We start from the raw sequence: 15,964 nt of genomic DNA, 5'->3' as shown, positions 1-15,964 counted from the left end.
TTTATGTACTGATCTTGTATCCAGCAACCTTGCTGAACAATCTTATTAGTTCTATTATTTTATCTGCAGATACTCTTGGGATTTTTTATGTAGACAATTACATCACGAGTGAATAAAATCAGCTATATGTCTTTCTTTTCAATCCTTAGAATTTCTTCATCTTCCTATCACTAGGTTACCTCCTCTGCAATGCTAAATGAAAGTGATTAAAGCTGAAATCCTCAACTTATTCTTGAGTTTGATGGATATCCTCCCAACATCATAAGATGTCTGCTGTATGTTTATATTACTCATCCTTATCAACTTAAGAAAATTTTTATGCCAAACATGCTGAAAATTTTATGCACAGATTTTACTTTTATCAAATGCTTTTCCTGAATTTCTTGTTTCTTATAATTTTCTCCTGGTAAACTACATTACTAGGTTATCTAATGTTAAACTATCCTTACATTACTGAGATAAAAAGAGATAAACCCCATTTGGTCAGAGCTGATCTTCTTCTTTTTTTTCATGTACTCTGCTGCATTTCGCCTGCTAATAATATCTTACTGAGGACTTCTATATCTCTGTCAATGTCCACAGCTGAGACTGGCTTATAATTTTCCTCTCTCGAACTGTTCTGTTTTTAGATATCAAAATTATACTAGCCTCATAAAGTACTATTCTTTAAAACAGTTTGCATAAAAAAGGTAGCATTTTGAAGATTTTTAGATTTTGTTTATCAATGCTCTGAACTCCCCTCCATTTTTTAAAATTTGGTGATAGATTATTAACTATTGATATATTTTATGATTGTAGGTCTACTATGTTTTTCTACTTTCTGCCAGCTTGGGTAAATTATATTTGTCTACAAAATGGCTTATTTATCAGCATAAACCCGTTCATGTTACCTTAGTAATTTATTGCCTTACTATAACTAATAGCAATACTCTTCCAATGCTAATACTGTTTATTTGCAACTTTTTTTCTTTGATTCTGCGATTTTTCTATTCAGCAGGGCAAGCTTTTGTGTTAATAATTTCTACTTATTTTTATTTAATTAAGTTCTTTTATTTTTAGTATTTCCTTCTGCTCTCTTTGAGTTAAGCTCATTATATGCCCTTAAGATGTGTCCATCTAAGGACAGCTTAGATGTCCCACAGATTTCTATAAGTAACACTTGTCACTCAGGTCTAAGTACTTTCTTATTTTCTAATCTTCATAATGAGTTCCAACTTAGTGTCATGAATTATTTAGGACTGTTCGTTAGTACTACCAATGTTTTCCCCAGAGAGACCATTTCAACTATAGTTTAAAAGCACTCCTTTATTTTACTGAATGTACCAAGTCTTTTTGTAACACAAGACGACTTTAAGAATTTCACCGGGGGTGGCCAGTTAGCTCAGTTGGTTAGAGTATGGTGCTAGTAATAACACCAATAACAGCTGGCTGCTGGTTCGATTCCCGTATGGGTCACTGTGAGCTGCGTCCTCCTTAAAAAAAAAAAAAAAAAAAAAATCACAGACCCTTACCTGATGGTCTTGAATTTTCCTGCCCACCACTCTGAATGTGTTGTTGCCTGTGTGGTGATATATATGAACTCTGCTGAACCCAGTTGAGCCACCAGCTGGCACCCACTTCTTATTGGCATCATCATAAACCATCACAGCAGCTCTTGCCTGGCAGATACTCTGTTCACTGTTTAAAAAAAAAAAAGGCAAACTTAAGATATTTAAAATATGCTAAGTTTCCCACATCGCCACATAAATCAGAGTTAGCTCACCTAGCAGTCAATCAACAATTAGTGCTTTACTGGGTGCTAGAAACAACACCAAACAAAACACAGGCTTCCTGCCCTTACGGGTGGATAAAAATGGGGAAGGCGCACTTAAAACAAACTAATACAACTACAAGTAGAAATTAATTGTCATCTGTGTAATCATGTATATACATTTATAAAATCGAGGAGCAGTTTCTGATTCCCCTCTTTACTTACTTATATTTTTACCATCAGGCTTGGTTCAAGATCTGTAACCAATTCTGAGTAGCTCTATCTGCCCCTTGAGATATGGAGTTGTCACCAACCATCAATGGATGGCTATGTGACTAAGTCTTTGATTCTACTTGGGCAAGATAACACCCTATGTTTCAAATTTCTTCATTTAAAAATGAAAAAGTAAAATGAGATGTTTTCTAAAGATCATTCTAGATTTTAATGCTAACCTTCACAGATAAATATTAAAGCAAAGAGCAATTCCATGATAATATCTTTAAATCTTAGCTTCACCTCAATTATTTGTTACCAAGTGAGACTGAGATACATGAATAAATAAAATGAGGGGAAGTTATTTCATATGAACACTAGTTTCATCTTTCAAAAATTCAATATTCCTACTGGGGGGAAAAAGACTGATTTGAATTTTACTTTATTTCATACCACATTTTATTTTATTTTTTAAATCAAATACCAAAAATGAGCAACAGAAGGACACAGGTACATTAACTCTATGCTGACTATTGACCCAACTAAAATAACTCAATCTCTACACAGAAGACTTCTCTCACGTTTAAGCCACAGTTATGGAGACGCTGCTCAGTAGCTCACCCAACCCCACCTTTAATGAAAGCATTGCTCATCCCACCCATTTTCGCCTCAAAGATTTTAAACAGTGAATCATGTGGGTTTTTTCCCAATACCCTCAGAAACCAAAAGTGATTTCAAGCCCTTCCCTCTTACCCACACTTCTGCCCCATCTCTCAACAGTGTATGTTTATATGTATTTTACTCAACTTGTCACATGACTTGATGACAGCAGACTCATGGGGACCTAAAGAGGTCCCAGGACTGAGCAATAACATTGCTTCAGAACAGTGGGGTTAGAATTGTTTGTAATTTTCCATTAGAGAAATTTTACAAAAACTAACTTGGAACCATATTTGAGCACCACAAACACTGAAATAAAACCAGTGGTAGTCTAAGTTTTCATGCTCCCCTGAAATTTTTTTAGTAAAATAGTCCTGGAAATAAAAACAAGCCAATGACTAAAGCTTGAATTCTTTTTAAAAGCTTGATTAATGAGCATTTGTCAGCACGGCAGTTGAACAGAAACACAACTGAAACACCTAAGTGACAACGTTTGCATAACTCTATAGAAAGATTACATGAAACAACCTAAAGCAAATTGCCTCTTACAGCACACAATCCAAGACACAAATTTACTACTAACTGTAAATAACTCAATAAACAAATCTGTAAATTAATAAAGAACAGTATTTTCCAGTTTTCAAAAGTTAGTATTTTTGGACATACACTATGATTCCCATGGTTCAAGAAATAATGTCTCTTCAAGAGAGTCCCAGTGGGATGATACAAGCTAAAACAATAGTTAAACCCCTATTTTGTACATTTGGTCATTCCATGCCTCAAAAAGAAAAATTTTTTTTTAAAAACATACAGGAAATCTAAAACCAGGAGAGTTAGATAGAATATCCCAACTTCTCCCTCTACCTTTTTCTTCCCGGTTGCTAGAAGAGTGGGTTGTTGCTGGAAACGTTCCGAATTGAAGCACATAGTTAACTGAATATCTCTGACTAGTGCTTAATTTACAAACCACTTAGTCAACAATCAAATAAATGTCTGGTCACTTGAGTTTCCCTGGGAAAGCTGTAACCATAGAAACAAAGACATCTCCAAAACATAAAGTAGCCAAGAAAGACCCAAACTGCAAAAATTAGTTGATTCGTTTCTAAGGAAGATGAAAAGAAATCTTCAAGATGAGATGTTAAGGTTACAAATCCAACTCTAAACAAAGCCAAGAAGCAGCAGGAGGAGCCCAGGTTAAAGAGAAGAAAAACTAAGGTGTGGGGAAGAGCTGAGGTGCTGTTGGAGAAGTCTCAATAGCCACGTGAGGATGTGGCAAGCTGGGAAGGGCAGACAGGGAAAACCCGAATAAGTCTGTAGTCCTAGAAGACTTCAGGTTCTCAGAGAAGCCACATCAGGGCCCGGCCAGGAAGAGATGGCACTGGTTGCCGGGGATCTTAGTGACAAATTCAAGTCAAGTCTTTGCATTCCTTTCCATAACATGTGAGGACCTTTCCTTACTAGACACAGACATCCTGTGGTATAATACGAAACACCTGGTCATTGTCACAGTTCTGACTGAGCTCCTAAACAAACCCCTTGGCATCTCGTAAGCTGTAAGAGCGTCTTTGGTATGCTAATGAGATGACTCTAGGCTTCAAGACGGGGGCTGGGTGCCAGAAATACCAAGCCATGATTAGAAGGTTGAAATTTTCAGTCCTACCCTACCCCACCTCCTGGGAGGGAAGAAGGGCCGGACATTGGGTTCACTCACCAAGGGCCAATGAGTTCATCAAACATGTCTATGTAATGAAACCTCCATAAAACACCCAAACAAGCTCACATCGAGATGCTGGCTGGGTGGCACGCCCAAAGAGGGCATGGAAGCTCTGTGCCTGCCCCATACCTTGCCCTATGCTCTGCCATCTGGCTATGCCCAAGTTGTACCCTTTAAAATAAACCAGTAATAGTAAGCAAAGTACTTTCCTAAGTTCTGGGAGTCGTTCAGCAAATTATCAAAAGGGGGTCATGGGAACCCCTGAATTTGCAGTCAGCCAGGCATAAGTATGGGAAGCCTAAGTACCCCACTGGCAGCTGGCCCCTGAAGTGGGGGCAGTCTTGTGGGATTGAGTCCTCTTAACCTGTGAGGTCGGTGCTAACTCCAGAAAGCTTTCACAGTTTAACTGAATTGTTGGACAGCCATTTGGAGTGGAAAAAATAGGAGAACTGTTGTTGATGAGAAGAAAATCACTCAATATACCAACTCCAATTACAGGTGTGCACAGAATAAGCCAGTAGTACCCAGTTTGGGATTTCATGGACCTATAAAATTCAAACATAAACTGGATGAATCAATATAGAATTGGTTGACAATACTTTGGCCAACTTTCCAGGTAGGATATTCGGGGTAGGGGAGGGATCACCATAACTTATTAAAATAAGGATATTTTGGAACTTCAAAATCTCAAAAGAAAGAACATAATGTAATATACTGTAAATGTAATAACTAGCTCTCTATACAATTCCCTACATTGTCCATATGGTGTTTTTTCCATTTCTCCCTGGTCCAGTGAAATACTGATAAGGGTTTGCTTTACAGTATACTGGCCTTAATCACAACAGAACTACCTATACGTTGTGTGTACACAAGATAGGAACAGCTCAGAGGCTCTTCTGATAGGAATTTCCCGCTTCCTCTAGGAGGATTTTCCGCTGAGAAAGTCAATGAGTGAATTTCTGAAACGCTACTTAATATTTTTGACACTGTACACATATATGCGGTTTTTCAGGGGAAAGTAACAAGGAAGGAAGGCAAGATTTAAGATCCACAGCTACTGAAAAGTCAAAAAGGAAAAAAAAAATAAAAGAAAATGATCTAAACAAGCAAAGGAAAAAATACCAAAAAATTGTATGATCTTTATACTATCATTATATCTGCATTATAACAAGACTCCAAATGAACACCTAATCAAAGCCTTCAACATTCTAAAGGAACTACACACACAATTAAATTAGTAAATTCCTAAATTATAGTTTTGTGAAGATCAGTCACTAAACTAGTTATAAACAAAAGTTTCACTTTATGACCAAATGCAGTTGGCATATATAGACAATATATCTATATATATCTTCCTGGTTTTAACTTTGGTGTTTTAAATAAAATATGCTGTTAGAAGGCTAGAGAGAGAGAGAGAGAGCTGATTTTTTTAAAAAGTGTAAAAACCCATGATACGATCTTACAATTTTGTGACTTTGCCAAGTAATTCATTTCTGAATACAGTCAAATTTGTTGAGCAGGGGTATATAATGGTAGAGAATGGTTGCCAAGTTCTATTCTCAAAGATACCAGTGAATGAAATGCTTCCTGGTATTTAAGCAGACTAGGAACTGTTTGGCTATTCTGCTATTTGCTATTTATTGAGTTGTGATAAAGCCTTTCAAAGACACGACTCATTCACCATCACTTTACAAAGGAAGCATTAACTTAACAGTGCCTAGGCACATAGTAGGCATTCTTTAAATGCTTGTTTAGTACATAATTTCATCTAACGAAATCCTACTTATCAAGAACTGGATCAAATACCACTTCTCTATGAAGTCTTTCTGGGGTCCCCAAAGCCAGCATTAATCGCTGGCTCCTGAGTTCCCATTGTATTCATTCATTTTCAACAAGGACATCTCTCTGGGGAGGTAATATTCCAGCCACAGGAAAGAGTTGAGATTTCAAGTGCCCTGGGAAGCCACTAGAGGGCTTTAAGAGAAACATGACTTACATTTATAAAAGGTGACTCTAGCTACCACGTACAGAAGGGATTCAGGAAAGTGGCATGGAAATCAAGAACAGAAGCATGGGGCCGGCCCGGTGGCTCAGGCACTTAGAGCTCCATGCTCCTAACTCCGAAGGCTGCCAGTTCGATTCCCACATGGGCCAGTGGACTCTCAACCACAAGGTTGCCAGTTCAATTCCTCGAGTCCCGCAAGGGATGGTGGGCTCTGCCCCTGCAACTAAGATTGAACACGGCACCTTGAGCTGCCGCTGAGCTCCCGGATGGCTCAGTTGGTTGGAGCGTGTCCTCTCAACCACAAGGTTGCTGGTTCGACTCCCCCAAGGGATGGTGGGCTGTGCCCGCTGCAACTAGAAAACGGCAACTGGACCTGGAGCTGTGCTGCGCCCTCCACAACTAAGACTGAAAGGACAACAACTTGAAGCTGAACAGAACCCTCCACAACTAAGATTGAAAGGACAACAACTTGACTTGGAAAAAAGTCCTGGAAGTACACACTGTTCCCCAATAAAATCTTTAAAAAGAAAACAAACAAAAAAACGGAAGCATGAAGACCAGTGCGAGATGTACAAATGGTGAAACTTGAACCTGACTAGAAACATAGCAGCATGAGAATGTATGCTGGAAGTATAGCAGACAGGACTGGCTAGTACATACGTGAAAGGAAAAGGGAAAGAAGGGGTCAACCAAAGGCAGGAGAAAAATGATGGCTGTCACCTAGCATTTTACTGATACTTCTAAAGTAGCAGGTGACATGCTGTCAAGTATTTTCACTGTTGAAAGACATGGTCCCAATTAATTTATTTTTACACACATATAAACATGTCTTCACCATCTTTGAAAAAGGTCTGTCATTCATTTTTGACTCCTCAGTATGCACCGTGGAGCCTTGTCTGCAGTAAGTTATCAAGGTCTGTACATACATAACCTCTATTTTATCCTACCAACACTCAGAGAGTTTATCCTAAGAAAGAGGTTTAGCATCCTGTCTGTTAGGATACTGAGTCCTTTTATGAACTAAGATGTCAGTTATTCACGAGACAGAATACTAAGGAAGAAATTACACAAAAAAAGTTGAAAATTTTAAAGAGAGATTTCCATCTTATTATTCTCTGATGTCAATTTTTTTGTTGTTCAAGGCTGCAATCTTATCACATTTCAAGCATTAAGGAGGCTGAGAATAAACACAATGTTAGATTTCCATTCAATTCCACAAGTACTGTTCACACCTATATTCCACAGCTCCTACAGAAGCTGAGCTAGGCCATCTCAGTTACAGAAGATTGTGTACTTGACCGGGAATAATTTTCCTCTAACGGGAAAGTAAACAATAAACATCATGTCCTGTATTGTACTAAGCACTAGGAAAGTCACGAACGGAGTATTTTCTCTCACGTCACCACTCTGGACTCTAGTCATCCTATAAGCCTAGGGGTCACTCCAGAATCCTCCGTGCCCAGTACCCCACGAGGCATTCAGTCACCAGGACCTGTCAGTTCTACTTCCTGAAGACTTCTAATGCATTAGTTCCCTTGACTCGCAAGGCTCAAAAGCTTTCATTTGGGCCCTCCTTAGCTTCTCAACTGGATTTCAATACTCTCCTGACTGGTATTTCTATGTAATCTTACTCCCTCCTCCCAGTGCTTCCAAAGGGATATCTTTCTAAATCAGATCTACTCGTGTCACTCTTCTTAGTTAAGATGCTCCAAAGACTCATCTCAAGGCAAACTCCGGCTTCATAGCATAGCATACAAGTTCTACCACGACGTGGCTTGTCTTTCACATTCATTTCTTTCTTTCAAATACTTGGAGCAGGTAATGTGTGTCAGACACCATATTCCCCCATCCTACTACCGGGGGCTCATCCATGTTCAAAACAGTTCAAAACTCCAACACGACAGTGACAACAACTATGCCACTCTTGTCCACATGGCCACACCTGTGCACGTGCCTCTCCCTCTACCTGACCTAACTGCCCATTTCCTTCCCAAATACCTTCTGCCTCATACTGACTGTCCTTCAAAATATAGACACAAGTGTCACATCCTCTCAAAAGCTTATCCATCTCCCCACCAAAACTGGGACTCATTCTATGTTCTCACAATACACTATCTATGCATAGCATCTCTCCACCAAGATCAGATTTAGTTAAACCCCTGAAGGACTGGCATTGTATCTTTTCGTTTCTCCGAATTAAGAGATTTGTCCCCAATAAATTTAAAAAAAAAAAAGTTAATTTGAAAAAACCTGAAAAGATTTGTTAGTGACTTGAAAAGCAGCGAGAGAGATTAACTGTAAAAAGTAAACATCTGTAAGCTGTGAGTAACAGCCCCAATATATGCCAGTGAAAGCTCCCTGTTCTGACTTTCAATGCCCAAATGGACGGTGGATCAAATCCTCTCCTTCCTGTCTATAAAACATACCATCAGCACTTAAAACGCTCACAGCTAGTAAGCTACTATAATCACCCTCCACTCTTCTGCTCCCAGCAGTAAGCTGTGTACTTATCAAGTGTCAGCTGGGTTTGTGACCAAATGTATTCATTTCAATTGTACTTGTATTGTAATTATGCAACTTAAATACTATATAAACTAATACGATGTGAGTATACAGAAATTCTGTGAAATTCAGTTGAATGTTTTGGAAAGTTTCTATCAAGGTAACTCATTAAAAAATTGTGAGACACATATAAAAGATGAGGGGGGCATACAAGTCTAACAGAATGCTATATTCAGATGCTTTGCATTTGTCTAAGTTCTCTCTCCACTTTGATGTTCTTATACTCTGGAGATAAAAGATGGGCATGCTTTAAGAAAGAAAAATAATGTAGAATTCTCATCACCAGACTAACACTAAAAACTTTACAGAAAAGTTATAAAGTAGACTAAAATATTTAAAGGTGTATGTCACTTTTAAGAACACCAAACTTTAACTAGTTCAATTAACTAAGCATTATCACCAGTACAGATCACATTAGATACCGGGGTTTTTCCTATAGGGCACATTTATGAAATACTAAATAGCTTTTCTCCTTTCATATTCCATAATAAAAAAGAAAAAAAACTTGCTAAGAATTGGGGGGGAAAGGGGGAAGTAGCTTTCAAAATAACAATTAAGTGCTGTCATGGCTCACTGACTGAGGGATACAGAAAAAACATTGTAAATTCCACTGACAAACAGCAGATACAAATAATGGCAGCAAACACACTTATTTCCCGCAAAGCAAGAAAACCATCTGGGAAGCAAGCAGCTCCAAATATGCAGAAAGACAAAATTTCCCCTAAAGACCACACAGCTGCTTATCACTCATCTTTCTAAGAAATACTAAAAGGTTTTTAAAAAAAGATAAAAATATCAATGTCACTTTATCCCACAACATCTATATTTATGTGCGAAGTACAAATGCAATCTAGAGTAACTGATCCAGTCACCAGAGAAAATGATCAGTGTATCTAAAGCAAGACAGCAAGTTTCAGAAACCGTTTCAGCAAATCTGTTGGGTTACCCTGTAGGATGGGGTAAAAATAATCTCTTAAATCATTAGGTTAAGTCATAAGTAGAAAAAGTACCTTAAAAAGGTGCTTACTACATAACCGTGTGTGTGTAGGAATGATGAGAGTAATCTTTTTTTAAATCTTTATGGTCCTATTTGACTTTAATTATGAATACCTCTTAGCTGAGTAAGGAGAGCATGTGCAGATTCTATAAATGTGACGTGGCCAACAAAAAGAACTGCCTCTGCCAACAATATACCCAGAGAGAGAGAAGTAATCATGAAAACGCACAATTTCGGTATTCTTAAAACAAGAGAGAAAAACCTGGATGGAATTTATAAGAGTTTGGGGAGAGAAAAGAAACTGTGATCCTATTAGACAGGAAGTAAAAAGAGAGATGAAGAAACTAGCGCGACTGAAAAGATCTTGGCTCAGAAGCTGCCTTACCTGTGCGACTCTGGCTGGGCACACACTGGAGACCTGGCTCGCGGCAAAAGCACACAGAGAAACCCAAGCCCTCCTGCCTTTCCTGTAGTACAGGAGACTAGTTAACAAAAACAAAGCAAACGTTACGACTTCTTTAAAAAATTCAAATCAACTGTTTCAGGAGACTTCGCTCTAAAACTATCCATAGATAAAGATCTTCGGAGAATATATTTTCCAAGTATTGCTTATGTGCAAGCACAAAAGTCATAACAAAATCAATGAGGAAAAATGTATTAATGGATTACTACCTCTAGTATATTATACACACATCCCTAGTTATATTATAGTTACAAAGAATCAAAATCTCTTTACATTATGAAAGACTAAAACCCAGAGACGTGACATAGGTAATTAATTACTGAGCCAGTGCAGAGACGGCAACAATATTAATAAAAGCAAATACTAATATGACTATAATACCAAGTGCCATACACAATTCTATGTGCTGTGCCTTTATTAATTCATTTATTTATTCAACAGTTTTATTTGGTAGATACTTGTTATAATAATATCCCCATTTTACAGATAAGAAACTGAGGCACAGAGAAGTGAATTCATTTGACAAAGGACATCATGTAGAAAGTGGCAGAAATGGGATTCAAAGGAGCCAGTCTGCTTTAGAGTCTGGACGCATGACCAGTCTACTTGAATAAGATAGTTAAATTCTGCCTAACAATTTTATTAGTTCCACCAAATTACCTCCTCATAAGTTTTCCATTATTTCCATGTTATACTTCATGTTATATTTAATTTGAAACTAAGGGAAGGAATTGGTACATTTGCTGAAACTGATGTTTTTATAGAAATAAGCTAGGGTTCTTTTAAAGATTTCACTAGAGAAAACAATCATGTTATTCTATAACAAAGCCGTGTGTAGGCTATCACACAGTTTTTTAAAGATAGCAGTATAAAACATATGCATAAAATTAATACTTCAGAGAAAGTTTCCTTCAAATAGAATCTCAACCTTCTTCAAAGAATACATGAAGGCAAAATCTGTGGGAAGCATCTTAGGGACGCAGGTTCAATTCTGTGTAAACTGCCTACATCTCTTGATGACCCCTGAAGTACATACAGAGGGTACCAAAAAAAATGTATACACATTTTAAGAAAGGAAAAAAGCTGTATTAAAATTGTAATATTCAATACAGTCTGATAACAAAAGATGAACAGTCACGTGTATACATTTTTGGGGCACCCCCAGTATAAGCATGTGCAGGGCACTTTCTAAGCACCCTAACTAAAAGGCTAAAAGAACGGAACTAAAATTTGACCTACTGCGCAAGAGACAGAATTTGCAGTTGATGTCCAACCATGTTATCTGCCTGCTTTTAACAAAAATATCAACACGCTTCAGAGCGTGTAACAGAAGTCAGAGGCTCCACAACGTATCCTTGACAAGACGCAGAATACAAATGAAAATTACTCGAAATTCTCAAGAGAAAAGACAGTTAATGGAGCCCAACCACAAGATGAAGATGATGAATGTGGGCCTTGAAAGCAGCTACTGTAACTGTGGCCAATAACATAAAGTAAAATGTGCGCATCATGGAAACAGCAGAGCAATTTTTTAAACTCTAAATGAAAATCCTACTATTGACAAATACATATTTTGCTTTATTATTAAGATTTAAAATCCTCTCCTTAGCTCTAAACCCACAGACAACTGCCTAGCATGTATTTCTACCTAAACATCACAAACCTATCCCCCTCCCTCACCGTATCTACTTCTCCCTCCCCACATTCCATCCCAGGTAAAGGATACCAAAAACCCTAGTGTCTGGCCCCCCACTAGAAATCCGAGCGCCACTTTACAGAGTGCTTCTTTCGGGCATCCCCAGTCACTAAGCCCTGTCAGTCCCGCCACCCATGTCTCTACAATCACCCCCTCTATTCGGCACCCCTGCCACTGAGGTAATGCATCGTTTCCTTCCTGGATTCCTATAGGAGCCTCCACAGTAGCCTTCCCCCCTCCACTCTCATCAGCTGGAAGCCCCGGAATCAGCAGTTCCTGAACAAAGACAGCATCTTCATAATGCCTAGAAAACAGGACATCCTACTATTTCTACACAAGAAGACACCAGTTAAGAATATTTTCATTGGGACCGTTTACAACACAGGTGTATTTACATTTCTGCTGGCTTCCCTAATTGCATTTTCAGGTCAACTGGGAAGGACAAGTTTCTTCCCATTACCACATCACTTGTGTCATGACGACCAGATGAGAATGATCTTCGATTTCCTTACAGAACTGTTGTTCTACATATATTCATCAGCAGACTCATTACTATATGGACTGTCGTTTCGTTTTTTTCCCCTCACACAGCCTGTAATTCAACAGGGCTTCACATTTCTTCCCGAGAGCTGAACATCAGTACTAGATTCTACAGGGCAGAATGGGTATCTTTAGAGGCACTGGAGCCTGGGAGGTAAGAGTGGAGAATCGAGAGTTAGACTTGAGCGAATTTCAACCCCAGCTCTGCTGTTTCCATGCACACATCCATGCGACCTGAAACAAGTTGTTCTGTAGCCTCCTGAAGCCCTAGTTTCCTGACTTCTCAAGTGGAATAACAATAATAGCACCTACATCGTGGAACTGTTTTGAGAATAAAAGCAAGAACATAAAGCACTTCGAGTATGTGGCATGCTGGGCACTCAATAATATTAGCCATTATTAGCAACAGCCATTCAGTAAACGAGGGTCCAGAATCACGAGTGAGTGCAACACGACCAAACAACTACCGTGCGCCCTTAACATCTGGCGCTGACAACCAACCTGAAGATCCCTGGCCTACTTGGAGCCAGCCCTTGACCACTGGAAGAATCAGAACTGCCCACTCTGCCAGCCTGTTGTGTGAGAGTGAGCTTGACCGCTTTCCTAACACCTGCACGCCAATGGGGCTTTCTTCATTTCCTCTCATCCCTGGTACCCAATTTATCTGGTAGCTATTATAGGCTGCAGTGGTTATTTATGGACCTGGGAATTCATAATGGCCTTGAAACGTCACAAGTACACTGCTACAAATGGTTATTGCTTAGCATGTCTCTACGGGGCTGGAATACCTTTCTAACTTCTTGTTTCCATTTAACGGCCACTACATGTAACTTAATAAGGATCATGGACTCTTCGAATCCTAAGGAGTTGCTTTCCGTTAATTTTTAATATTTCCATTAAAAGTCAACTTAAAGTAAGATATATATGGTAGACATTTAGTCAAACTAAATCAATTACAAACTGATACTTCTCATACTTCAAAATAACCGCTTGAGGAAAGCCTGGTTTTCCTACTATCCTAAGGAAACCCTTAATTTTCCAAGAGTATTTCTTGGACATTCATGGTTCCAGACCAGATATTTATATAGTTTGGCAACTACAGTCAACGTTCACCAGCTGCCAAGTCCTGCTCAAAACTCCTTTATAAGTTGTGAAATTCTGTCCTGACAGTCTGTCCACTACAGCTGGGAAAGCATATTTCTCTCCTCTTTCTCCATATATAGTTCTTCCATGCAGACCAAGAATTCAGCCCCTAAATATGACATACCAGATCCCCCTTGGCACAAATCAGCTAAATCAAATAAGGGCAGCATACTTTAGTTCTGAGGACCAGACTACGACGAGTGCTATAAAACATAAATTCCAGGAAAAGTAGCTGAAGATTGCACGAGGTGGCACACGTACCCTAAAGAAGTCTAGGAGCCTGGAAGAGCCTACAGCAAACAAGCTTCTTGGAAGTTTCATGTTTCACATTAAAATGCAATGAGTATTTTGCAATTCACTCCATGATATGGCCTGTTTTAATCTGATGTTCTCCCCAAATCTATTTCAGTAAAATTGATAATCCAGGTTAGCTATGCCACTTTTGTCTTGTGGTCTACACCATACTCAGGCACACACACCACAGCACGTCTGAGGGGGACACAGGCACCCCAGCAGTATGAAAAGGGCAACAAAGTACCAAAGGCGGCTGGAAGTGCTACAAGAGGAGGCCTGCATTTCCAAATGAACGCCAGGACCTTATGCAGGCAGGCGCTGGGAGTTGGGAGAATACGTATGTATACATGGAAAGTCAGTAGTCATGCGATTGTCACTGATAAGAGAATAAGTGTGATGAAAGCTACAAGTGATTTAGGAATCACAGGCGTATGATGTTTTGTTCACACACTTCGGCAGTGTATTCAGAAAGTAATTATAGCACAGCGTACGGAAAGAGAATCACTGGCCGTAACGGCAGCCCACTTTTATCATTTGTCCTCAGCCAAACACAAACGGCATGGTATTCAACAAATTTTGGAATTTCTTGTTCTGTACTTCTACAAAATGTTCAAACAAGGTATAATGGTCATTATTGAATTTTTTTAAAAGCTGCTTGACTAGAAGGGCTTGTGCTATGATTTTCTAATAATATCAGCAAAGTGAAGTTATTAGCAATTAGTGGTCGCTTACAGAGAAGACTGTTGGCTGGGCCTTGAGAGTACACCCATTACACGGGATGAGCTGTAAAAATTCTTTTTTCAATCTACCTTAAAAAGAAGCTGAAATGAGTGTGGATACAACAGAAGATGAGGCGAAGCTGGAAATGCAGAATATTACATTGTCTCTCTGGCCCATTGTTAGATTCAAAGTTATGGGGCAATTATTCTTCAATGGCTGTGAAAAGTAATAAGCACATGCAATCAATCGTTTTTTATGTTTTAAATTTGAGTGAGGGCATCTTCCAGCAGTTCACTAAGTCTCCATTTCTGGGATTGCTTCAGCGAAACCACATCATGAACAATCTGCTGAATCTTATCATTCCCCGGGGCCAGCCGTCTCTCCTCTCTACTCCTTGAGACTCAGGCTATTCCGCACTGTCCACCCAGAAAGGGTTCTTTGCCCACTGTCATGACTGTTACTGCTCAATCTGTATCTCTCAGTTCACATCCATTAGTTGTCTCCAACTGGCCTTGTCCCACACGACCCCCTCAAGTATGTCTGCAAGCATCACAGACCTCCAGGCATGCTCCTATCCCAGCGTGGTTCTCACTGTATTATAACAATTTATTGATTAGATAGTACACGTGCTAGTGTAGAGATCTATAGCACCTCTACCTACAGTGTTAATACTTGAAGCCTATTCAAGTTTTGGCTGAATGTCAAATGGACAAATCGGTTACAATGCCCAGCATGAAACATGGTCCCACAGTATTTTCATCATTTTAAATGTGTGTGTTTTTTAATTAGAGATCACCTCCCCACAGAAATAGTATGTACTTTTATATTTGAAGTCGGTGGGACATTTTTTTCTTTATAGACAGCTTTGCTAAAAACACAGCGTTCTTTATAGACAGCTTTGCTAAAAGCATAATCAATGAAGGTTAGAAACTATATATGCACTAAATAAACATTCAGAATTGATAGAAGTAAAGAAAAATAGGTATACAGAAAACTCAACACATACAGTGTCAACCTACTTAATTGAAGCTTGGAAGCAACTCGATCTTAAAACTAATCAATCATGGCACAAAGATTCAAACTAAATATTTCTACTAGTCAATTAATTTTAACCAGATGAAGTCTGAAACATAGTGCTAGATTATTATTATTAAACCAAGTTGGTTTAATGAAATATATGTTGGCATGAGGAGGTAGTCACATTCAC

General features: G+C 38.8%; 1 protein-coding gene across 10 annotated transcripts in view; it reads right to left on the bottom strand.

The window, feature by feature from the left end:
• Positions 1-15,964, bottom strand: part of ENAH (ENAH actin regulator) — a 109,992-nt gene that overhangs the window by 57,266 nt on the left and 36,762 nt on the right. For all 10 annotated transcript variants that reach the window (XM_074316929.1, XM_074316928.1, XM_074316930.1 and 7 more), the window contains exon 2: positions 1,512-1,677. In XM_074316929.1, coding sequence (XP_074173030.1) covers positions 1,512-1,677 — 166 coding nt within the window. The remainder of the gene's footprint in view (positions 1-1,511; positions 1,678-15,964) is intronic.

The sequence above is a fragment of the Rhinolophus sinicus genome, linkage group LG12 (assembly GCF_036562045.2).
Source record: "Rhinolophus sinicus isolate RSC01 linkage group LG12, ASM3656204v1, whole genome shotgun sequence".
Lineage (NCBI taxonomy): Eukaryota > Metazoa > Chordata > Mammalia > Chiroptera > Rhinolophidae > Rhinolophus > Rhinolophus sinicus.
Note: the sequence above shows the minus strand (reverse complement) of the source record. Positions and strands in the feature narration are given on the sequence as shown.